General features: G+C 37.9%; 1 protein-coding gene across 14 annotated transcripts in view; it reads left to right on the forward strand.

Annotated features, from left to right (window-relative positions):
• LOC140736838 (receptor-type tyrosine-protein phosphatase F-like) overlaps positions 1-26,582 on the forward strand; it is a 344,443-nt gene extending 317,861 nt beyond the window's left edge. For all 14 annotated transcript variants that reach the window (XM_073062804.1, XM_073062808.1, XM_073062807.1 and 11 more), the window contains 6 exons: positions 6,315-6,493; positions 12,687-12,813; positions 14,383-14,508; positions 16,296-16,450; positions 17,385-17,520; positions 25,199-26,582. In XM_073062804.1, coding sequence (XP_072918905.1) covers positions 6,315-6,493; positions 12,687-12,813; positions 14,383-14,508; positions 16,296-16,450; positions 17,385-17,520; positions 25,199-25,267 — 792 coding nt within the window. In that variant the 3' untranslated portion in view covers positions 25,268-26,582. The remainder of the gene's footprint in view (positions 1-6,314; positions 6,494-12,686; positions 12,814-14,382; positions 14,509-16,295; positions 16,451-17,384; positions 17,521-25,198) is intronic.
• Positions 26,583-26,883: the final 301 nt, after the last annotated feature.

Here is a 26,883-nt window from a genome sequence, read left to right on the forward strand (position 1 = left end):
AAGCATATGTGGAGTTTAGGAAGCTGACCCACCATCAGTGTTGGATAAGTGAAAATCACCCACTACAAGAAGCCTGTTGTTTTTACATCTATCCATTATAAGACTATATGTTTGATCTTCTGTCACCCACTGGCTAAAGGGAGGTCTTGTACAAAGTTCTATGAACTTTGAATTCTGTCTTGTCTGATACATCTGAAGCTTGGGTTGTTGAGTTGTCAGTTCTGCCTTCTCTAACAGTCAATTTTCTATGTGATTGCAGCATCATACATAGTTCAAGATAGAGATCAATAGATTATTGGATAGTTAGGAAATCAGGAGATATGGAGTTAATGTAAAAAAGTAGTACTGCATAAGAAGATTAGTTATGATTTTATAGAATAACAGAGCAAGCACAAAGGTCAAGGGGCCCCCTACTCTGCTTTATTTCTCATCTTAAACAGTAATGTTTTTTATAATTATTTCATGTGTTTTTAATGTTCAAATTTGAAGTATTCCTTCAAATAAACTTGGCAGAATGTTTGTGTAATGACAAATTTATAGTGCATTAATACATTTTGATAAGAACAAAGATACCATATGCTGCTTTGTAATTAAATGTCTATATTAGGTAGAGAAATATACAAATCACTCATAATAGTTGCCTAACATAAAAGAATGCTGGTATTAATATCTTGAAGAATAGAATTGAAAAGCAGGAAAGTGCAGTGAAATTTGCATGGAACTTAAATCACTTCACACTTAAAAGCAGCCTTTCTTAACCTTTTTGCCCTGGAGGAATCCTTGAAATTTCCAGGTCTCAGGGAATCCCTTTGTAAAAATTATTATATCAACAGCTCGTGGTACGTTAGCGTGATCAGTAAGTAGTAGATTTAATAATCCAAAAATAATTGTCAATGCTTAATTGAGTAGACAATGCATTTCTAGCCAACCTTTCTTGAATAAAAACAGGTAGTTAAGCTTTGCTTACCCTTCTTGAAGTTGATCTCTTTCCCTTTCATACATTTTTAAAATTCATAGGGCAAACATAAGAAATTTCTGTTTCAGTAAGACTCAAGACTTTCTGATATCCTTCCTCACTCTCAAGCCCAAACAGCCACGGAAACATTTCAAGATTTCCTTTTGCAACATGATTTTTCCAGAGATTCAGTTTCCTTTTAAATCCAAGAATCTTGTCGCTTGAAGTCAAAACGTTTTCTCCAGCGCCTTGCGTAGACTTGTTTAATTAGATCATATGATGAAAAATCTCTGCTTAGTTGGCTAGTTTCTGCAGCCATTCATCATCTTCAAAGCACTCAGCAAAATCTAGCCTATTGTTTTCTTGAAAGTACTCCTGCAATTCACCTTTCAGCTCAGACACCCTGTTGAAAACTCATCTTCTGCTTAGCTGTTGGATTTCTGTGTATAGCAGGAGACTGGTGTGTTCTTTGTCCAGGATTTCAGTTTTTTTAAATCTCGAGTGAACTGGTCTTTGTTTAATAAATTTAACCATTTTTGTAGCATCATCCTGAATTGTTTTCATTTCATCTCCAAGAGTTTTTGACATTAGCACCTCTCTGTGAAGAAAGTAGTATGTTGTGGCAACATCAGGATTTTCTCTTTTTTTTCAAGAAAAATTAAACCTCTTAAGGGACACCATCAATACAGATGCCAATACAGTTCCTCCAAGACAAACCTTTTGTTTCCAGATATGAGGACAAAAGACAGTGTTAGATCTCCTGTTAGGGAATGAGATAGGTCGGGTGACGGAGGTATGTGTTGGGGAGCATTTCGGTTCCAGTGATCACAATGCCGTTAGTTTCAGTATAATTACGGAGAAGGATTGGACTGGACCCAGGGTTGAGATTTTTGATTGGAGAAAGGCTAACTTTGAGGAGATGCGAAAGGATTTAGGAGGAGTGGATTGGGACAATTTGTTTTATGGGAAGGATGTAAATGGAGGTCATTTAAAGGTGAAATTTTGAGGGTACAGAATCTTTATGTTCCTATTAGGTTGAAAGGAAAGGTTAAAAGTATGAGAGAGCCATGGTTTTCAAGGGATATTGGAAACTTGGTTCGGGAAAAGAGAGAGATCTACAATAAATATAGGCAGCACAGAGTAAATGAGGTGCTCGAAAAATATAAAGAATGTTTAAAAGAATCTTAAGAAAGAAATTAGAAAAGCTAAAAGAAGATATCAGGTTGCTTTGGCAAGTAAGGTGAAAATAAATCCAAAGGGTTTCTACAGTTATATTAATAGCAAAAGGATAGTGAGGGATAAAATTGGTCCCTTAGAGAATCAGAGTGGACAGCTATGTGCAGAGCCAAAAGAGATGGGGCAGATTTTGAACAATTTCTTTTCTTCGGTATTCACTAAGGAGAAGGATATGGAATTGTGTAAGGTAAGAGAAACAAGTAGGGTAGTTATGGAAACTATGATGATTAAAGAAGAGGAAGTACTGGCACTCTTAAAGAATATAAAAGTAGATAAGTCTCTGGGTCCTGACAGGATATTCCCTAGGACCTTGAGGGAAGTTGGTGTGGAAATAGCAGGGGCTCTGACAGAAATATTTCAAATGTCATTAGAAACAGGGATGGTGCCGGAGGATTGGCGTATTGCTCATGTGGTTGCATTGTTTAAAAAGGGTTCTAAGAGTAAACCTAGCAATTATAGGCCTGTCAGTTTGACGTCAGTGGTGGGTAAATTAATGGAAGGTATTCTTAGAGATGGTATATATAATTATCTGGATAGACAGGGTCTGATTAGGAACAGTCAACATGGATTTGTGCGTGGAAGGTCATTTTGACAAATCTTATTGAATTTTTTGAAGAGGTTACTAGGAAAGTTGACGAGGGTAAAGCAGTGGATATTGTCTGTATGGACTTCAGTAAAGCCTTTGACAAGGTTCCACACGGAAGGTTAGTTAGGAAGGCTCAATCGTTGGGTATTAATATTGAAGTAGTAAAATGGATTCAACAGTGGCTGGATGGGAGATGCCAGAAAGTAGTGGTGGATAACTGTTCGTCAGGTTGGAGGCTGGTGACTAGTGGTGTGCCTCAGGGATCTGTACTGGGTCCAGTGTTGTTTGTCATATATATTAATGATCTGGATGATGGGGTGCTAAATTGGATAAGTAAGTATACAGATGATACGAAGATAGGTGGCATTGTGGATAATGAAGTAGGTTTTCAAAGCTTGCAGAGAGATTTAAGCCAGTTAGAAAGATGGCAGATGGAGTTTAATACTGATAAGTGTGAGGTGCTACATTCTGGTAGGACTAATCAGAATAGGACATGCATGGTAAATGGTAGGGCATTGAGGAATGCAGTAGAACAGAGTGATCTAGGAATAATGGTGCATAGTTCCCTGGAGGTGGAATCTCATGTGAATAGGGTGGTGAAGAAAGCTTTTGGCTTGCAGGCCTTTACAAATCATTGAGTATAGGAGTTGGCATGTAATGTTAAAATTGTACAAGGCATTGATGAGGCCAAATTTGGAGTATTGTGTACAGTTCTGGTCACCAAATTATAGGAAAGATGTCAACAAAATAGAGAGAGTACAGAGGAGATTTACTAGAATGTTACCTGGGTTTCAGCACCTAAGTTACAGAGAAAGGTTGAACGTTAGGTCTTTATTCTTTAGACTGTAGAAGGCTGAGGGGGGGTCTTGATAGAGGTATTTAAAATTATGAGGGGATAGATAGAGTTGACGTGGATAGGCTTTTTCCATTGAGAGTAGGGGAGATTCAAACAGGAGGACATGAGTTGAGAGTTAAGGAGCAAAAGTTTAGGGGTAACACGAGGGGGAACTTCTTTACTCAGAGAGTGGTAGCTGTGTGGAACGAGCTTCCAGTAGATGTGGTAGAGGCAGGTTCGATTTTGTCATTAAAAAAAAAATTGGATAGGTATATGGACAGGAAAGGAATGGAGGGTTATGAGCTGAGTGCAGGCCGGTGGGACTAGGTGAGAGTAAGCGTTCGGCACGGACCAGAAGGGCCAAGATGGCCTGTTTCCGAGCTATAATTGTTATATGGTTAAAACATTAAGTATATCTTGGCCTTGTTTTGGGCAGCTCTTTGTAATAGAAAAAGTTTCTTGAATCTCACCATCATTCGCAAATCTTACAAATGCTACAACATATTTATTGGTGAAATCTGTTGACTCATCAACCTGGATAGAGAAGCGGTTTTTCAGTTTATCACGCAAACCTCTTCAGCATCATTGTGCACATCATCAATACATCAAATAATGATATTGTTTGAGAGCGAAACGTTTTCATTTTTTCATTTTATTTTTCATTTCTCATACTGCATCAAAGTACAAAAATTTCATAATACAATTCACTTCTACACAATCCACCTTTTGCAATGTTTACAACAGCAGCAAAGCAGCAGGCCAGCAGCTGAGTCACGGCATGTAAAAATTCCTTTACATTGAAAATTCCCCTCCAATTTTCTACATTTTCTATACTCCTCATCAGCTACCATCCTCCCCTCTGTGCAATACAGCACTCACCAATTATCAGCCTACTGTCCTCCCCTCCCTGTAATGCAGCACTCAGCAATTATCAACGGCCTCCCCTATCTCACATCAGAAACTGAGAATGGACTCAAACAAATAAACACGGTCTTACTGCGACAAATATACTTGATTGAGAGACCTCTAATGAGATTACTAACAGGTCTGCTCAGTCACTGCCCACCACTGTGAGCACAGGCATTGCACGTAGCATCACGGTCTCTTGCGAAACCCCAGTAGAGAAACACTGCTTTAAAGTGTGTAAGGTCTTACGTTTAAAAACTTACTATAAACATTATTAAAATACTACATCGATATTATAAAAAGTTTATACTGTTATTTATGAAGCAGTATGATTCACAAAATGAGTGTTATACCAACCAGAAAGATTTAACAGGCTGTCGCAGTTATCTTTAAGATAGAAAAGACTTGAGGAGGAATCAGGGAACCATCTTAAAAAAGAGAGACTGCTTTTACTTGTGACTTGTAATTGCTCAAAGGATCATAAATACAAAATAGTCACTAATGAATCCAGAGTGGAATTCTGGAGAAATTTCATTATCTACGATGAGTACTGCAAAGATTCATTTATGAAAAAAAAACTAGTTAAACTAATGAGAGAAAAAGACCCAGATATGAAATGGGTGGGAGAAGGCCCTCCATTTGTAGGCCTGGTAGATTGAATATTCAGTTTCTGACTTATAATATCTATTTATCAATGTAATAGTCAAATACTTTTTTCTTTTAAACTGTTTGATAATCTTGATTAATAATTAAAGAGACTAATTGAAAACAAACTCAAATATTGAAAACAAACATCTTTATGTAATGTCTTAATGACAACCAAACACATCTCAGTGGGATTACATATATTTCCGTGTGTGAGATCTAATTTAATACTGCTTTTGAATTCTCTGCTTTCTTTGGAACTATTGCTTAAGCTTTTAAATTTATATGACTGTTGGTCCCTCAGCTGAGCTATCAAAGTGTGGTGTATGATTAAGATTGCTGTATGATTCCAGTCTCTTGGAACTTGCTGTTGTGTTAACTTCAAAAAGAAGGACTAGACCAGTCATATTTTTCATTTGACGTAATTGCCTCATGAAATATGTTTGTGAGAAAATGAACTTCAAAATTCTAGAGCTGTTATCTAATTAAATCTTTATACCCAGTATTTCAAAAAGTGGGAATGACTGTCATTCTCTATCATTCTGGTTAATTGTATTTTCTCATATTTATTAAAATGAAAAAAGAGAAGACCTCGATTTGTATGGGACTTTCCATGATTTAGGAACCAGTGAACTACACCTAAATTTTTGAAGTCACTAATGTAATGTATGAAAGGAGCCAGTCAACTTACTTAAAGCAAATATTAATAAAACATTAATTATCAGTGTTAGTTAAAGGATAAATATAGGTAGAGGTAATGCCCTACTATTTTTAAAGATGCATAGGGTTTTTTATACCCCTCTGAAAGAGCCTATTTTTAAACTTCAACAAGTTTAACATCTCATCCAAAATAAGTCACCCCCAACAACATAGTACTACCTTACTGTTGCAATTTAAAAATTGGGTTTGATTTTTGTCTGGAATGGGTCTTGAATAGACAACCAACTGGACTGTGGCAAGAGCAATTAAATTTTGTTGTCATTTAAAGTTTGCATTACATACTGTATTTAACAAGAAATACTTTGGTGACTCAACCAGAACATAAACACTGACATCAACTGATCAGGCTACACAGTCTACTTTGCTTTTGTAAATGTTATGCACACTCATCTCCAGATATTGGATTAACCCATTTTATTGTTTGTTTGCAGCGCCTGGCAAACTCCAAAGCACATACCTCACGATTTATCAGTGCCAATCTCCCTTGTAACAAATTTAAAAACCGTCTTGTGAACATCATGCCATATGAATCCACTCGAGTCTGCTTGCAACCAATCCGAGGAGTTGAGGGCTCTGATTACATAAATGCCAGCTTCATTGATGGATACAGGTACTGCACCCACTTGTAAAATTGTAACTAAGTTAGGGGTTTATCGTTTTCTGTTGTTTTTACTCTAAGGAGGGCAAAAAAGAAACAATAATAAAAGTTCATTTCCCACCTTAGCATATATTGAAATGCTTTACAGTGGATTCCGGTTAATTGGAACACATCAGGACCAAACATTTCAGCCAATTAAGTGTCTGCCCCAATTAGCCAAAATTTCATGGAAGTGGTTAATAAGGTATAAAAAAGACAAACTCCTGTTTAACTCAGTAAACAAATTACGTACTGGAAAAACGGACACTAGTAATACTACTACAGTGTTATAAAACTGTGTATTAGTACCTAAAATTTATTGACACAGAAATTCATCCAATATACGCTGCCATAATCTTTTGACTGTAAATGAAGAAAGTCAGAGCAGACACCTAATGTAGATAATCGATCCATTATGCAATCTTATTTTCTTTGAACCTGATAGCGTTGCATGTTTGTAGCCGAAAAACCCTTCAGTGTGGCACGATAGAAAAGGCCTATTTCATTGGCATTGTACACAAAAATTTTGATGCAAGTCAGGGAGGTTTGTTGATTTCCATGTTTCTGCACTTACATTGTCAGCACTATCTGTCTTGCCATATGCTTTCTTGAACTTAATGTGGTGCCACCATTTCCATCAACCATCCATTGGGTTAAAATCTTCATGACCAGCTATTTAGCTAGCCCCTCTGACTTGTATTTTTTAACATTCAGACATGCACACTTCATCTGGTTACAATGGAAAGCCATTGACTGAGGTCCCCTTCAACAATGAACCCTTACCTTCATGCTTGCGTTTTTGGAATGTTCCGTTTTGTCTCTCACGAAATGCTTATCCTTCTTGCAGTTTATCTTGCTGATGTATCAAGTATGCAATTGTAGATTTCGGCACTCCAGTTATCTCTGCCTGCGGATGATGAGCGGTGTTAGGCAAATGGCTTTTAATTTGGTCCGGTATGGTAGTATCTTCAGAGAGTGTCAAATCTTTTTGTGTCATTTTGGCATGGCACATGCAACTGGCACTATTTTTAAAACTGTTCACGCTAAGCACGGTCTAGTTTCTAACATGCATGTGACCTGCACTAGTGAAAAATTGTTCGATAACAGTATCCTATCCTAATTAAACAGCATGGTGTCCCAAATAAATGAAGGGAATCCCACTTTGAAGTGCATTTCCTGTTACACAGTAAGGAATTACTGTACCCAACATCAAGCACAAATGGAAATAAATGAATAAAGATCTGTTTTGGTGTTTCTGCTTAAGGAATAGATTTTGATTGGGATGTTTGGGAAAACTTGTTTCCTCATGCTAGATGATTGTTCACATCATAAGCACGTAAGTAAATTAGCAGTAGACCATACAGGCCTTGGTTTACAACACCATTCAATAAAATTGTTGCTTTCTCTGTACCTTGGCCAAAGAGCCATTATGCACAGAATGAGACCATTCAGTCCATCAAGTCCATGACAGTAGGAACAATGATATCAGTCCCATTTCCCACACTTTTCCCATTGATGTGAAAATTAATTATCTCTGCCACCAATTCCTTTTTTTTTGGAAGCTGATTAACTGTCTCTGTTACTTGCCCAGAGTTCTGACCTTGTATATAATTTTAATGTAAAAATGTTCTACCCACAATATTAAATTGAACCAGCTGTTATTGAAACAATTGCCTTTTATTTACAATATCTAGAATTGTCTTGATTTAGCATGATCTTTCTTTTATTCCCCCTAGAAAACCAAACACAATTTCTCCTATCTAATTCAGTACCTGAAATCCCTCATCTTATACTTAACTACCTTGAATAGGTAAAACACTACTTCAAGGCTATAAAAATGTTGACTGCTAAAATTATAGCTATACAGTGGATTCTGGTTACTTGGGACAGTTGCTTATTTGGAACAACTCTTTTTTAAAAAAAAAACACCCAAAATGAATGGAGAAAATAGCCAGGATTCCCTTCGTTTTATGTGGGACATTGTACCACTTAATTGGGGCAGGGCACTCTTATCAAACATTTTCTAACTAGTGTCAGGTGTCAGTTGCGTATTTGTGTTCAAACAGCAGTGATTTTTGTACTGATAAGTAATAAACGTTAAGACAATTTAGAACTCTTTTCCTCAAGCATTCTGGCTTGGAGATGTCAGAAACTGCTGGGAGTGTAAATGAAACTATTTCACTTCTTCAACAAGTTAGGAACTACAAAGAATTTGAAGGTAAAGTCAATCATTTTGAACGTTACAATTAAAATGAAGATTTGAGAATGTAATTGTTGAAAGCACTGTTCCAAGGTAGTTCACAATCTGCACTAGGTGTCTTCACTGATTGTGTTCATTTACATTCAATTAAAGGAATATGCCAACGTTCACTGAATGAATTCCTCCACCTATTTAGGATCTAATACACAGTTTTATAGTACTGTAGTAGTTTTGGTTGTGTTCTAATTCATTCTGTATTGTATTTGTTACTCAGTTAAATAATAGTTTGTCTTTTTTGAGCATTTTGAGCTATTTCCATGAAACTTTGGCTAGTTAGTGCAGCCTTTGAATTGGGCCAAAATGTACTGGTCTTGGTGTGTCCCAATTAACTAGAATTCACTGAATATAATGTGATTATGCTGGTAGCATTCCCACTTCTTTGACAGAAGGTTGAGGGTTCAAATCCTGCCACAGAAATGATACTCTCTATTTTGAATACCAGGGCTCAACAGAGCTATGTCTGAAGACATTACAGTGCCTTGTAAAAGTACTCAGCCCCCAACAGTTTTGCTCACATAAGTAAATATTACAACCAGAGATTTTGATCAATTTAACTGAGAATTTTTTTTGTGAATCACATGCTCCTTTTCTTCATGTTACATCCCAAAAAACAGGGAAAATTGTAAAGCATGAAAAATTTAAAAATTGATATGTCAGCAGTTCAGAAGTACTCATCACCCTTGCTGAGTACTTCGTTGATCCACCTCTCGCAGCTATTACAGCCTGTCGTCTTTTTGGATAAGTCACTATTAGCTTTGCACAATGTGATGGACAAGATTAGCCCATTCCACCTTGCAAAATTGCTGAGGTTAGATGGGGAGCAGCGGTGGACAGCAATCTTAAGACCTTGCTAGAGACACTTATTCGGGTTAAGGTCAGGATTCTACAGGGCCACTTAGGACGTCAATTTTCTTCATTTGAAGCCATTCCAGACTTGCTCTGGCTGTGGGCTTTGGGTTAGTGTCCTGCTGAAAGACAAATTTCCTCCTTAGTTTAAGATTTCTGGCAGGTCTTTCATCTAGGATCTCTCTGTATTTAGCAGCATTCATCTTCCCATCAGTTCTGACCAGATTTCCAATCCCTGCTGCTGAAAAGCATCCTCATAATGCGATGTTACCTCCACCAGACATTATTGAGCGAATGGTGTTACCTGGTTGATGTGAAGTATTATAGATTTACACCACATGTCTTGCTTTGTGCCAATGCCAAAAAGTTCCACTGTAGTCTCACCTGACCACGTGACATTCCACATCATTATAGTATCTTCTAAAGCTTCTAAACACTTTAAAAAGTCTTTACAGGTAAGGGTATGTTTTTTTTATTTTAACCAGGGCTGTTGCTTTGCCACTCTTGCATAAATATCCATTTAGAGATGTGGAGCCATGAACTGTATCTTCAGTTGTAGTGACTGACTTCTCCAGCTCACACAAAGTGACTGTTGGCATTACAGTACCCTATTTTGCAAGTGCCATTCTTTTCTGGCAACTAAGTTTTGAGGGTGGCCTGACCTAGGCAATGTGGCTGTGGTTTAATATTTTTTCCTCTTTTTTTCCTGATGGACTGCACTGAGCTCTGACTGCAGATCTCACTGCTTTTGAGATGGTCTTGTACCTTTCCCCATATTTATCATTTTCCAGACTTGTCTTGAATGCTCTTTTGTCTTCATTTTGATTTGGTCTGTTGAAATTTTACCATACTATTGGACCTTACAGAGAAATATTACAGAGAATTTATTCTTATAAGTTCTTTGAAAACAGGTGATCCTCCCAATTTTCTACATCGTGAAATTGGGTGAGTTGGTATACTCCACCATTGTACCTGAGGAAAATTAGCATATTAATTATAAAGTGAATGAATACTTTGTCACCCTTACAATTTTGGTTTTTACTTTTTGGTAAGTTGTTGATAGGTGTTGGAATTTTTCTTTTGATTTGACATGATTCAGAATGTTTCGTAGATTAGCTCAAAAAATCCTACTTCAAAATATTTTAAATTTAGAAAATGAGAGTAAAATGTGAAAATAGTTGTAGGGGCTGAAAACATTTTCAAGGCACTGTACATTGATAACCTTAACTTCAGTGTAACTGTATGAACAGAAGAAAGCCAACTCAAATATTGTTTGGAATATTGTACAGTACACATTGCTGTATGAAGTTTTGTATGTTATTTTTACTTGTATAATCTAGTTCTTTGGAGAAATACTGTTGTACTGGAAATATTTATGCATTTGTAAAACCACAGGAGTGTACAATGTAATAAGGAGAAGCATTCAACTGAGTGTTATTCATGGGCTAATAGTTTGACAAAGAAAACATGACAACTAAGAGGTTTATGGTAGATGTCTCGCTACTCAATATGTTTATATTTACCACCAACTAATATTCTGACATTTTGATTCTTCCTTCCCTGAGTGCTTTAGACCATCTGTAATGGTCACAATATATATTTCAATTCAGTACAGGAGCTTTAGATCCCACATGCAAAATTAGTCTGAAGTGAATTTTAATTTCTTTCCTAAACTAGTTATCTCAGTCTTTGCTGCAACTGATTTTAGGTGTGTCACAGCTTTTTTAATTATTTAGATTTTATAAAGACACGTTATGCTCATTTGAAGTATGTACTTAATAAAGGAGATAATTATGGATGATTTAAAAAAAGAGGATTTTTGTTACATTGGAGGCTGGGAAGATACCAATGCTTCTGTTAGAGTTCTGCCTCCATCTGGTGGAATAATGCATGAAGTTCAACCAGTTAAACTTCCTGTTACATACCATCATGTCCTTTTCTAACCTTCCTGCAGTTTCTAATGGGAAAAGTGTAAAGTTCAATGATTTAGCACTTTGACTTATAAATGCAAAATCACAAAGTTCCATTTAGTAGCTCAAGTTGATTGGAGGATAAAAATTTGGAAATGGATATGAAATCATAAAAAGGCAAAAACTCAAAAGTTCTGTCAGATTTGAATTTAGCGTGCAGTGCGTGATGCATCATGGTCAATTTTTAGTCTCCCATTGTTTTGAATCGACTTCAATAGCTTCAAGCTCAGTGTATTGGTCCAATTTACATTTTACACTAAACTTGAAAAGTGAGTTGATTCAGAGAGAGTGCTTAAGGAGCAGGGGCAGTATTACCTGGTTAAAACATGTAAATAGGGGCAATCATGTCAGATGAGCCAAGACAGAGAGAGAGAGAGACGCGTACACCCCTCAATGAAGTGACATTTGGTTTTCACAACCAATGCTAAACAGTAATCAGCAGTAATTTAAAAACTGAATTATATGACTGGAATAATAGCATATTCATCAAAGGAAATCATGTTCAAATGCTTACTGTGCTTTGGAAGATAAGGTCATGAAAATGCATTCAGTTTTGGCTACATAGTGAAAAATTCATGTTCTCAAGATAGAGAAATATAAAGAAAACAGATAACTGTCTGATGGTTTATTAGAAATAACCTAACGTTAAGTGGTAAACAGTTTGGTTTGTTTAAATGTGGGAAATTACTTAAAAATTAGCAAAGAAGAATACAACATTATATTAAAGTGAAATAAAATTTAATCTATTGTCAAATAAATTTCTTTAGCACAAGAATGATTACTACATTTCTGAACGGTTTTATATTTTACATTAATGGGGATATTTTTAAAAATCATGCAATGTATAGAAAATACTACATTATGAACATATTTATTTAAAATTATATCTGCAAAAGATTGCGTAGGTTGTGACAACAATGAGTTAATAAAAACAGGCAGCTAGGACATACTTTGAGACTTAGCTGGAACTATACTGCAGTAGCATTTGAATAATTTGCTGGGAGTAGCAGCAAACTTCTTAGCGTATGGTTCAATGGGATGAAAATGCTATGCCATGTGTTTCTAACTGGTCTGTTTCCTTAATAAACAGGCAGCAAAAGGCCTACATTGCCACACAGGGACCTCTGGCAGAGACCACGGAAGATTTCTGGCGTATGTTATGGGAGCACAATTCCACAATTGTTGTAATGCTCACAAAATTACGAGAAATGGGTCGAGTAAGTAATACTCATTTATAGTGTATTGAACTGCACCAAACATTGAGGGAGATGATTAGCTGTCTATTTGGTAGTTAATAGCTGTGAGTACTACATTTAAAATTCACCAGGATTGACAATCTGATTAATTTGCCCCTCATAGTTTTTAAAGATACTGTATATTGCTCAATGGAGGAAGTTTGGAAGTGGCTCTTCTCCAGATTAATCAATTTTTACACAGAATCAGTTCTGATGGTATTAGCAGCTAAAATGTTTTTAGTTATTGTGACCTCACTACCTGTGAATATGATCACTTTCTTAAAGTTTATTCCAAACAAAGATGAAAATTACTTATGTTCTCGTAGAAAATACTTGCAAAGACAGGTTGTTTAGATAGATAGATAGATAGATACTTTATTCATCCCCATGGGGAAATTCAACATTTTTTCCAATGTCCTATACACTTATTGTAGCAAAACTAATTACATACAATACTTAACTCAGTAAAAATATGATATGCATCTAAAATCACCCTCTCCAAAAGCATTAATAATAGCTTTTAAAAAGTTCTTAAGTAGTTTACTTAAATACATTGAGTCCTAACCCCGGCACTTTAACATATCTTACTCCTGGCGGTTGAATTGTAAAGCCGAATGGCATTGGGGAGTATTGATCTCTTCATCCTGTCTGAGGAGCATTGCATCGATAGTAACCTGTCGCTGAAACTGCTTCTCTGTCTCTGGATGGTGCTATGTAGAGGATGTTCAGAGTTTTCCATAATTGACCGTAGCCTACTCAGCGCCCTTCGCTCTGCTACCGATGTTATACTCTCCAGTACTTTGCCCACGACAGAGCCCGCCTCCCTTACCACCTTATTAAGACGTGAGGCGTCCCTCTTCTTAATGCTGCCTCCCCAACACGCCACCACAAAGAAGAGGGCGCTCTCCACAACTGACCTATAGAACATCTTCAGCATCTCACTACAAACATTGAATGACGCCAATCTTCTAAGGAAGTACAGTCGACTCTGTGCCTTCCTGCACAAGGCATCTGTGTTGGCAGTCCAGTCTAGCTTCTCGTCTAACTGTACTCCCAGATACTTGTAGGTCTTAACCTGCTCCACACATTCTCCATTAATGATCACTGGCTCCATATGAGGCCTAGATCTCCTAAAGTCCACCACCATCTCCTTGGTCTTGGTGATATTGAGACACAGGTAGTTTGAGTTGTAGAATACTTCAGTGAATCTAACACATCATAAGCCAACCAAAATATGAAATGTTAAATATAGTTTTAAGAGCAGTAAATGAGATGTGGAATGCCACTTGTTTGAAAACAATTTTATTTAAAAGTGGTGTGCATAAGAGGCAACACAAACACTATACAAGAGGAACTCAGCAAGTCAGGCAGCAGCTATGGTTGACAGTTTGGGTCAAGGCCCTTCATCAGTGTTCCCCTGCATAGATGCTGCCTGACTTGCTGAGGTCCTCCAGTGCTTTGTGTTCAAAATGCCAGCATCTGCCAAAGATCTTGTGTTTATGTACATAAGGAGTGCTCAGTTTTGCTGATGTGTTGCTTTGTTGTCACCAGGAAAAGTGCCACCAGTACTGGCCAGCAGAACGTTCTGCCCGGTATCAATACTTTGTGGTAGATCCAATGGCAGAATATAGCATGCCACAGTATATCCTGCGAGAGTTCAAAGTAACAGATGCCAGGGTAGGTATGCACTGTAGTCATATCAATGTTCTTTTGTTGAAATGAGGCTTATTCTGTCAGTTTATACTTATTTGCATTGTGCTATGTTGTCCCTTCAGAGTTTCCAATCTCAGCCAAAAATTAATGGAGAACTAATTCTCTCAACTTTTCTGCAGTGCAGTCTGTAATCAAAACATTGACATTCAAAATCAGTTTTACTTTTCCATTTTTACTTGAATGGCTGTTTTTTATATATAGGTACTGCAAATCTGATTACCATCAAATTTGAGGCAAAGATCTTCAAAGTGTTCCTGGATTGTCTCACCAGTGTTAGGTTCAAAATATGTAGGTGGCATATAGAATGCACATTGGAGAGCCTTGATGACTTCTATATTTGTATTATTCTTGACATGACAGGCTGAAAATGTACTTAGTAGGTCAGTCTGTGATCTCAGCTCAAGCCCTTGTCATCTTTTCTGGTTTATTTTCTAGTCTACAGTAGACTTTTTTAGTTTATTATATTCCACTTTTTTGGCTGAGAGCAATGCATTCAACTGTATGAATCTTTGCATGTATTGGAAAACTTAATTTTTGCAGAGTTTCCTACTGCAGTCAGCATTTAAAAGTGTGCTATCACTATGATGATAATGTACTTTTTTAAACTTGGAAATTTAGCTATCAGTACTTTACAGCATGTAGCCCATAAGGAAATGACAAATGTAATTTTTTGCTGAAATAGTTTGACAGTATCATGTGACCATGGAAACTTGTATTCCATTTGGAAATGGCAATGCAATCAAAATTAATACTCATGATAGTGCATATAATTGGTTAGTTTCATACAGTAGTGAAGTATTAGTACTTGTTTTCTTGATACTTGGTGATTTTAAAAAGTCAGTGTTTTATGAGCACAGTATTTTGTATTTTATTTTGTTGTCATCCTGTGGCCAAGAAATTTGCTTGCATCTCATAACATTTCTATGTGCTACACAATATCAGGTTTCTAAAATCCAATCACTCAACGAAATGGACAAAACCATTCACACACAGAGTTCTTTTAAGAAGTTGGAGTTCAGTTCTCTTGGGAGGTGGCCATTTATCTATTTGGAGGCCATAGGATATGTGCAGTGTTAGCTGTCATTGTTAGTATCTCACTTTCTTCTGAAGTACATGTATCACAATCACTTATTACACCTATTTGAGTAGCCTAAGGCTGCCCTGCGAGCAAGCCTACCTCAAAGAGGTTCCACCCCAAAGAGGTTCCACCCCATTAATTAATTAGAAGAGAACTGTTCTGAGCATTTTCACCTTGGCAGAAAATTGTATTGGAAACTTTTAATCTAGTGTATTACTTTGGGCTTATAGAATATAGAACAGACCCTTTGGTCCACAATATGCCAAACCAATTAAATTAGTAATCAAATGGCCACTAAACTACCGTAATATTTTCTGCTACACAATATCCATACTCTTCCATTTCCTCACATTATTTCAATATTATTGACTGTCATAGGGAAATGCAACATGGTGGCAGGTTAATGTTTGTATTAATTTTGTCTTTACCAAGTATGTTTTCTCTCTTTCGCAGCAGCCCTGCAAAAATGTTCTGAGTGTACAGATAGTAACTGAATCTACTGATTCACAGTATTTAAGTCTTCCTTTCTATCTTGAGAGGGTACTCAAGAAGAGAGGGAAAATACATTAAAAATACATTATCTACATTTTATGTTTAAACACATTTTCTATTCAAATGTGGCTCAGCCTCCAGTTGCACTGTTTGTAAGTATACACCGTTGTTTTGAACATAGGATGGACAGTCTCGAACAATCCGACAGTTCCATTTCATTGACTGGCCTGAACAAGGAGTGCCAAAAACCGGAGAAGGATTCATTGACTTTATTGGACAAGTACACAAGACAAAAGAACAATTTGGACAGGATGGACCCATTACGGTGCACTGCAGGTAAGGATGAACATATTCTTGTTTTTATTTAGATAAATCAACAATTTAATTGCACAACTTAATGTAATGAACTTTAATAAGTTTACTGTAAATGACCAAATTTTCATTCCTATTATACATACTTTCCTCAAGTGGAATATAGAACATAGAGTCAAGGTCATTGAGTCATTGTTTAACTTGTCTATGCTGACCAGAGTGCCTGACTAAGCTAGTGATATTTACCCATGTTTGATCCCATCTCTAAATTTCCTGAGGTGTTTGAATTGATTTAGTAGGTCACCAAGGACACTTAAGTATTTCTACAGATGTACAGTGGGGAGCATTCTGACAGCTGTATCATAATCTGATGGGGAGCCTCCAATGCACAGGATTGCAAGAGGCTGCAAAGGGTTATAGGCTCAGGTAGTTCCATCATATGGGTACAACCATCTCTAACATCAAAGACCTCTTTAAGAGACTGTGCCTTAAAAAGATAGCATCCGTCATTAAGAAACATCACCATCCAGGACATGCCCTTGTTACTATCACCAGGGAGGAGATTTTGGAGCCTAAAGAGCCACACTCAATGATTCAGAAACAGATTGTTGTCATCAGATTTCTGAATGGTCCATGAAACTCATTCTTCCATTATTTTTGCAGTATTTGTTTACTTATTATAAACGTTTATGTCTTTGCACTCTACTGTTGCTGCGAAGCACCAAATTTCATCTCATATATTAGTAGCAATAATTTTTATTCTGTTTCTACCCATGTACCTGTTCAAGTTGTCTCTTAGATGTTGTCTTTATCCAATTTTAGGACAGATCTGAATTTTATTGTTTCCAGTATAATTGTTTCTATTTTTCCACTGAGACCATACAGAAGTACCTCCCAAGTAAGATGCATTCAATCAATAAAACTCTGAAGTCTGAAATAAGTTTCTTCTGTATTCTAGCGCTGGTGTGGGACGAACTGGAGTATTCATTACACTAAGCATTGTTCTGGAGCGAATGAGATACGAGGGTGTTGTGGACATGTTTCAAACTGTGAAGACCTTACGAACACAGCGGCCTGCCATGGTTCAGACAGAGGTGGAGTATTTAATCATTGCTAGTAAAAGTACAGTGTAAATAAGTGCTTTGAAAATAACAGGTGCTTCAAATGTATCAACCTTGTCTTACTATTATCTAATTGAATGGCATGACCATTACTGAATCATTGACTGGAAACTAAATTGAAATAGCTACAGTCACAATGTGGCTACGGAAGCAGGTCAGGTGCTGAGAAACCTGTGGTAAGTAACTCACCTCCTGACTCCCAAAAACCTGTTCACCAACTACAAGACTCAGGTCAGGTATGAGATGGATGAGCACAGCTTCAACAAAACTCAAAAAGCGCAACACCATATATGACATAGTGGTCTTCTTGATGGCATCCCATCCACAACTATTCACTTTCCCCACTGTGAATGGGACAGCAGCAACAGTTTGTACTATCTATAGAATACACTGTAGCAAGTCGCCAAGACTCCGTAGACAGCACCATCAAAACCCATAACCTTTACTGCTGAGAAGGACGAGGGCACCAAAGTCATGAGTACATTACCATCTAGAAATGTCCTCCATGCCACACATAATCTTGAAAATATATTGCCTTTCCTTTACCATCAATGGGTCAAGGTCCAGCATTGTACATATGCCAGCCCTTAAAGCACTTCAAACAGCAGCTTATCACCGCCTTCCCATGAGCCATTAGGAGTGGGAAATTCAATTATGGCTTCAACCCATTTCCCCAATTAAATGGAAAAATTTGCAAATGTAACTTGCTGTGATCATTTTATTTCATAAACTGTCTAGTTGTTAGATAATAGAAAATACAATGTCTTTGAGATCCTGAATTGTGTTAACTAAATTTGCTAGACTTTTGTCAGGATTACTGTCCTATCTATCTGAAGAAGAGACTGGGATATACACAGATCACTTACAGGAAATGTACAGTAATGACCACCCCTTTTCTGCTTGCTCAAGACCAGTTTTATCCTTCAATTCATCACTGACATTGAGCCAAGTTGATATTTAGGCTGTGTTGATTATTGAATCGTGTCTGTTCCTTCAAATTTGTGCAGTATCAATGTACTATATCTCCTCTTATATTGAACAGCAAGCCACTCAAGTCTGCTGCTTTCCCGCCCATAAGTTCCTCTTATCTTGAACAGGTCCTATGCAGTGAATTTTAGGAAATCAGCTCCCGTCCGTTCTCCACAGCCTGGCAGAATCTTTGATCATCGATTGCCACCTAAATGCTGAAGTGTCCCAAACCAAAACAGCTGTCAAAATAACTTTGTCTCTGTTATTAAAAAATATTGATGATCTGTTACAGTTTGTAGTAATAACAGATTCTTTTCATCTTAAAGCACAAACTCAAAAAAAACCTTACAATTAAAGGGCTTTATAAGGCATTGGTCACACTGCATATCAAGTATTGTGGGCAGATTTGGGCCTCTTATCTAATGTGCTGATATTGGAGAGGGTCCAGAAGTGGCTCACGAGAATGATCCCAAGAATGAATGGATTAATGTATGAGGAGGTTTTGATGGTTCTGGGTCTGTACTCACTGGAGTTTAAAAGAATGAGGAGGGATCTTATTGAAACCTATTGAAAGTATTGAAAGGCCTGAATAGAGTGGACATAGGGATAATGTTTCTCATAGTGGGTGAGTCTAGGACCAGAAGGTACAGCCTCAAAGTACAAGGATAGTGATTTAGAACAGAGATAGGGAATTTCTTTGGCCAGAGGGTGAATCTGTGGAATTAATTGCCACAGACGGCTGTGGAGTTCAAGTCGTTGAGTATATTTAAAGTGGAGGTTGATAGGTTCTTGATTATTAAGGGCATCGAAGGTTACAGGAAGAAGGCTGGAGAACTGGGTTGAGAGGGATAGTAAATTAGCCATGATCGAATAGCAGATTTGATGGGCCAAACATTCTTATGTCTTACGGTTTAAATAGATTTGAATTAAATCTAAAACATGTGTAAATCATCCAACATTTTTCCTTCTGCCCTGTGGCCATTCTTCTCTACTTAAATGAATGGGGTCACTATACATGTGCCAGGTTTAACCTGAAACAGGTTCAGTGGGCAAATTGAATTGACTTTATGACTTACATCTTTCATGTACATGAAGAATAAAAATCTTTGTTAAGTCGCCTTCTAAATGTGCAATTATAGTCATTTGTAATAAATATTATGTACACAGGGATAGTCAATATAACATAGAAATACAGTTGCATCAGCATGAATTAAGCAGTCTGATGGCCTGGTGGAAGAAGCTGTCCCCGGAGCCTGTTTGTCCTGGCTTTATGTGCGGTAACATTTCCCAGGTGGTAGGAGCTGGAACAGTTTGTGGTTGGGATGACTCGGGTCTCCAATGATTCTTTGGGCCCTTTTTACACACCTGTTTTTGTAAATGTCCTGAATAGTGAGAAGTTCACATCTACAGATGCGCTGGGCTGTCCACACCACTCTCTGCAGAGTCCTGCGATTGAGGGAAGTACAGTTCCCATACCAGGCAGTGATGCAGCCTGTCAGGATGCTCTCAATTGTGCTCCTATAGAAAGTCCTTAAAATTTGAGGGGCCATACCAAACTTCTTCAACCATCTGAGGTGAATGAGGTGCTGTTGTGCCTTGTTACACCACACAGCCGGTATGTACAGACCACGTCAGATCCTCAGTGATGTTTATGTCGAGGAATTTAAAGCTTTTCACCCCCTCAACTCCAGATCCATTGATGTCAATAGGGGTTAGCCTGTCTCCATTCCTCCTGTAGTCCACAACCAGCCCCTTTGTTTTGCGATGTTGAGGGAAAGGTTGTTTTCTTGACACCACTGTGTCAGGGTGAGGACTTCCTGTCTGTAGGCAGCCTCATTATAATTTTGAGATTAGGCCAATCAGTGTAGTGATGTCAGCAAATTTAATTAGCAGATTGGAGCTGTGGGTGGCAACGCACTCATGGGTATACAGGAGGGGGCTTAGTACACAGCCCTGTGTTGAGGGTCAGAGGAGCAGAAGTGAGGGAGCCCACTCTTACCACCTGCCGGCAATCTGACAGGAAGTCCAGGATCCAGCTGCACAAGGCAGGGTGAAGGCAGAAGTCTCAGAGCTTCTTGTCAAACCTGGAGTGAATTATGGTGTTGAATGCTGAATTGTAATCGGAGAACAGCAGTCTCACATAGGCACCACTCCTCTCCAAATATGTAAGGATGGTGTGCAGAGCTGTGGCCATTGTGCCATCTGTCGGTAGGTGAATTGTAGGGATTCCAGTGTGGGTGGCAGCAGCTGCAGATGTAGTCCTTGACCAGCCTCTCAAAGCATTTGCTTATTATTGAAGTAAATGCAACAGGAAACCAGTCATTCAGACGTGTTAGCTTGGTCTTTTTTAGGTACAGGAACAATGATGGATGTTTAGAAGCAGGGGGGCACTCTGCATTGGGAGAGAGAGAGATTAACAATGATCTGTAAACACACCTGCTAGTTGTGCCATACACATCCTCAGTACTCGCCCTGTGATGCCGTCTGATCCCGTCTGCGACTATCCATCCATTCGAAACACCTGCATACTTCGGCCTCAGAGATGACCAAGCTGCCAGTCGCATCATCTGCAGATCCCTTAAGGGGCTCAATATTGGTGACATTGAATTAAGTGTAAAAAAAGATTTAGCTCATCTGGGAGAGAGGCATCTATGTTGGAAACTCCACTGCGTTTTGCTTTGAAGTCTGCGATGGTGTGCAGACTTTGCCACAAGCTGCGTGTGTTGTTGGTGGAAAGTTGAGTCTGAATCTCTATTGTTGTTTCACTGCCTTGATAACTTTGCGCAGATCATGGCTGCATTTCTTGAGCTCTTGCTGATTACCAGCAGGGTAAGCTCTGTCTCATGTGGTAAGAGCTGCTCATACGGAACTGTTGATGTAGGGTTTCTGGTTTGGAAAGACCTGACCAATTTCTCAGGGACAACATCCTCGATGCCCTTCCGGATGAAACTCATGATGACTCCTGTGAACTCAGAGACATCATCATAGAAGACATTCCAGTCAACGTCATCAAAGCAGTCCTGCAGCACGGAGGTCAATTGGTCAGACCAACAGTGGACTTTTTTAACTATGGCCGCTTCTTGTTTCAGCTTCTGCTAGTACTTTAGCAACAGCAAAATGGAGGAGTGTTCTGATTTTCCAAATGGGGGGGGGGGGGGCAGAGGAGCACTTTGTAAGGGTTGAGGAAGGGAGAGTAGCAGTGGACAAGAATGCTGTCTCCCCGTGTGCTCACCTGGATGTGAAACTTCGGAGAGAATTTAGTCAGAATTAAAATCACTGGCAACGATGAAGACAGCCTCCGAGTGTGCTGATGGTCTCATACAGTTCCTTGAGAGCCAGGTCAGTATCTGCCTGCGGAGTAATGTACACCGCTGTGAACTCCCTAGGCAGCCAGAAAGGTCTACACAGCTGCACCAGGTACTCCAGATTCGGGGAACAAAACAATTTGAGGGCATACACGTTCCAGGGGTCACACCAGGCATTATTGACCAGGAAGCATACCCCATCTCCTTTACTCTTCCCAGAGAGGTTTTTATACCTGTCTGCCTGGAACAGGGAGAACCCAGAGGGCTCGATGGCATGATCTGGTATCTCCTCTGTCAGCGAGGTTTCCATGAAGCACAAAATATTACATTCCTTTGTTTCCCACTGGCAGGAGATTCTGGCTCTCAGTTCACACAGTTTATCATCCAGGGACTGAACGTTAGCCAGGAGTATGCTAGGGAGCAGCGGCCGACTAGCTCGCTGTCTCAACCTCACCAGAGCACTGGCCCTTCTTCCTCGCCTCTGATGCCACTTCCAAGGTCACAGCTATGTAGGAGGTGAGTCTCCCATTGATCGCGCGAACAGGAGATGTCAGTGTCGGAAAGGCGGCACGTAGTTGGTAACTGCCGTCTGCCCGATGTTCAGGAGAGTCAGTCTATCATATCTGGTGTGACTATCAGCTTCTTCAAGAAGAACTGCAAAGGGAATTGCAGAAATTAAAAGTATACTGTAAAGTTGGAACAGAGCTTGTAACACCACTGGACTCCATAGGGTCCAATGTCGGATTGCAATCAGGAATTTCACATTAACCTGTTACACTTAAGTTCAGGGCTTCCCCATTTGCCCAGATGTCCCAAATTTCCTCATAGTTACAAAAGGCATATAACAGCAGTCTAGCCCAAAACTGTCACCATTTCTGTGGAAAATCATTTGTTTCTCAAAGATAACATAAAATCAGGTAAGAATCTCCGTTATTGAATTGACTATTTCTTGCATCCTTCACATACACGAGTAAAAATCTTTACATTACGTCTCCATCTAAATGAGCAATGTGCAAATTAATAGTAATTTTTTTATAAATAGTATGAAAATCAGGACAGTCAATATAGCATAGAAATACAATTGTATCAGCGTGACTTAATCAGTCTGGTGCAGTCTATATGCAACCAATTTTTCAAAAGTACCCTTCACAAATAACAATTTACCTGATAGAATTTATAGCAATTTATTTCATTTTAGTTTGAGTTATCCCCCCCCCCCCCCGAATAGAGAATCTGTAAATTTGTTCAAAAGTAGTTGGTTGCTTGAAAAGGGAGTATTGAAGGATATTATGAACAAACGAAGCCTTAGCAAGCCTGCCTTAGATCCCATGTGGCTTGACCTTCTAAACAAGCCACCATGTGCAATCTCACTAAACATCTTACTGAAGTCCAACACACACAAAATACTGGAGCAATTCAGAAAGTCAGGTAGCATCTGTGGAGGGGAATAAGCAGGTGTTGACTGGGGAACTTGAAAAGGAAGAATCAGAATTGGGAGGAAAATTGATTTTACGACTATTAATAGTTATTTCTATAGAATGACAGCAATAGAACACAAGAAAGCCACCTGATTCCTGTTTGCTTCCCACTGCTTGTATCCGTGTAACACCGTTCCCCTCCAATCACAAAATATTTTTTGTATATTTTTCCTTTTCAATTTTTTTGGATGGAAGAATATACAGATAAAAGCTGTAGAAACCATATACAAGAATAATATATGGTTATACCGCCATATATAAGAATAGCTGTAGACGTAAGTGCAAATCAATGGCAAGATGACTCAATAAAGAGGCTACATAAGGGTTATGAAGGAAAATTAGAGCAGATGGAATTAGGGTTAATTGATGACCAGGATTAGCAAATAGACAGAAAACAGAATAAACAGGTAGTTTTCAGCTTGGGAGGTTATAATGCATGGGATTTCTGGAGATTTGGCTGTTCGCAATATATTTTGATTTGGATGAATGGACCATATGCAATATGTCCATGTATACTTATGATACCAAATGAGGTGTCTGTGTTGCTTGTCAGAAAATACATGTTTTTAGATGGGCTTCAAAGAATGAGTGACAACATGGTAGGTGGAAATGTAACATAGTCATCCACTTTGGATGGAGTGAGGTTGAAGGTGATGTGAGTGTTACTGATAACTGAAAATTAATGTGCAGGTACAGCCTTTATTTCAGGCATATTTGAGTACAAGAGTAGAGATATCTTACTGGAATTTTGTAGGACCACAGTGAGGCAACGTTGGGAGGAATGGGTTCGGACCTGGCATCTCCCCAGAAGGAAGGAAATTTCTTTTGCACCAAACTAAATGCCGCTTTATCCTGTTTGAAGAGCTTAAGCAGACTGGTTATATTATCTCTAGAAAAATAAGAGATTAAGTTACTGAAAAAAAAGAAATTCTCAAGGGCTTGACAGAGGTCAGGACTTGAGTTAAGAAGAAATTTCTTCAACCAGAAGACAGGACATCTTCAGAATTCTGTATCCAGAAGGGCCGTGGAATCTCCTTTGCTGAATATATTATAGACAAGGATCTATATTTTTATGTTTATTGAGGGATCGAGAAATGTAGGGTTAGTGCAGGAAAGTGATGCTTAAGTAAGTGATCAACACTGATACTATTGAAAGGTGGAGCAGGCAAGTCAGGCTAAATGGCCCACTTCATCTTGTATTCCTCATGTTCTCTTGCATGTTAAAAGAGCTTCAGTCACTGTAATCATATTGAGAAAATGGTTATACTATGTGCAATTACTCATAGCATATACTGAAAAGTATGGTTTTAGTAGGAGTAATAAAAGGCTGTTACTGTATCTAATCTGTCACGTTTCCACAGAAATTAACATTTTTGCTCGAACTAATTTCTTTATTGTGTTAAAATATTTACAGTTAAACAAAACACCTCCTTTAAAAAAAGTACTTTAAATTAACATTGACTTCAAGGGACATTTGTCTTCTATGATACTCACTGCTTTTTAGATTTATTCTGTGCTTCAAAACTGTAGAACGTGATCATCTTATGGTTTTTTGAGAAGCTTGGTGAGAGTATTGGAGGGTAGTCATCAAATAGATCTTTACCTAACAGGCCTCGGCTACATCACTGTTGAATCTTAGTTTAATATTACGGTCAGAAAGCTGTCCATTATTGCTAGGAATAATGAGAATTTGTTTTCCTATCTCTTTGGAAGTGAATGTGACCATGATATTTTAACTTCACTGTATTTTATTAAGGTACATTTAGTAATATCCCATGTAATTTATAGAATTCTGTTTGACTTGCATAAATATTTAATTCTTCTAATAAATTTTTATTGGTTTTCACAGTGTAATAAATGGAGATATTGTCCTGAACATCATTCTGTATCTTTCCACAGGACCAGTACCAGTTATGTTACCGAGCCGCACTGGAGTACCTTGGAAGCTTTGATCACTATGCAACGTAACTTCTAGCACCCAATCAGAACATGTGACTTTCAGGACCCAGAAATGATTTTTTGAGCCATATCATATTAAATCATTGTTCAGTTATCCTGTACAGTGAATTGTCAAAGATGTAATGATATCAGCAACTCTGAAACTCTCTCATGATTCTCGGACTGATCAAAAACTAAGGTGACTTGCGTTAATTCCAAATGAATGGGATACTTTTCAAATTTCAAATCCATTCTATTTTGCATGAGATTCCCTTTTTTGATTATAATTTTAGCGCAAGTACAATGGATCAATTTACTTTCGGGTTTTAACTGGGGTGCCATTTTATAAATCTTTTTATTAAAATTGGTCATTTTTTTCTGGCAAAATTGAATCCCTTATGTTGTAAATGCCTTTTTATTTTGTAATCAGTTAAGTTTTTATATTCTTTCTGCTGATTTAAAAGTACCTTATGTTTGCAACAGAGCTGCCCATTTTAGTGCAGCTCTGTATTTAATCCTGGTGACTGGAATCTTAACCACTGTTCTGATTATAGCTTCTGATCTCCTACTAGGGATAGACAAATCAACCAGAAGTTTAATCTCTTATATGAAAGTGTCTTCTCTTCAGATATCATACAATACAAAACTATTAATATTGAATAAAGCAGGAGCCTGGTGCTGTTAGATGAATTTAATAAAAAAAAACAAGGATACATTTTGGTTTTGTACAGTTTCTTAAAATGACCAATTTGATCCTTTCCTTGTTTTAAAAAACAAATAAAAAAAGTTAGAAAAATACTCAATACCTAACATTCTGTTCAATCTGTTGGAGATGAATTTAAACTGGAACTCAACCAACTTGATGTAAACACTGCAACGCACCTTGGTACAAACCTCCGATCACCTACCCAGAGAAGAGCTGGGGACAACAACCCTATTCCTCACCAAGCAGATCAGTTGGTCTCTGTTTCATATTGATTATTCTGTGGGAGTCAAGACTGCTGACAAATAGCTTGAACTTTCTAGTGAGCTATTATGGAGGGTCAATGTTCTGTGATGGTATAATCTTTTGTAATCTACGGAGCTGATGCAGTAGGGAGACTGCGTGTGGAATAGGGAAAGGTGCTAGATGAATGCCAAATATAATCAGTCAGAATGATATAGACAGTAACCTGATTTGAAGGGATTAAATTGTTCGGAACAAGCTCATTTTTACCTTGTGTATGCATAGTGCTGTAGGGGTTACTCTGTTGTATACACAGTCTGTTTTCTATTTGTTGATAAATGATATCATCATTGGAAGAGTCTTGATGTTAATAAAGTTCAGTAATCGGGTTTTATACAATGTGGCTTCATTGGGGATTTTTTACTTATTTTTTTCTTTCTTGGAAATTAAAATTAAATCATCTTTAATCCAATATTTTGGTTTAATGCAGATTTAAATACGTAACTATCAGGAACAGTTAGAGTGGAACAAAAGACCACTGCTACTGAAGACATAGTTAAATCATTCATGAAGAAAAATTTGTTGGGGAGGCAGTTGATTTCCATGTGGATTATTATATTAACACAATTTGTACAGATTATTGACTTAATTGAAAGTAAATATTGTTATACCCCATCATGTGGATCTAAAATCTATGTCA

This window comes from Hemitrygon akajei, chromosome 12 (assembly GCF_048418815.1).
Source record: "Hemitrygon akajei chromosome 12, sHemAka1.3, whole genome shotgun sequence".
NCBI classification, from domain to species: Eukaryota; Metazoa; Chordata; class Chondrichthyes; order Myliobatiformes; family Dasyatidae; genus Hemitrygon; species Hemitrygon akajei.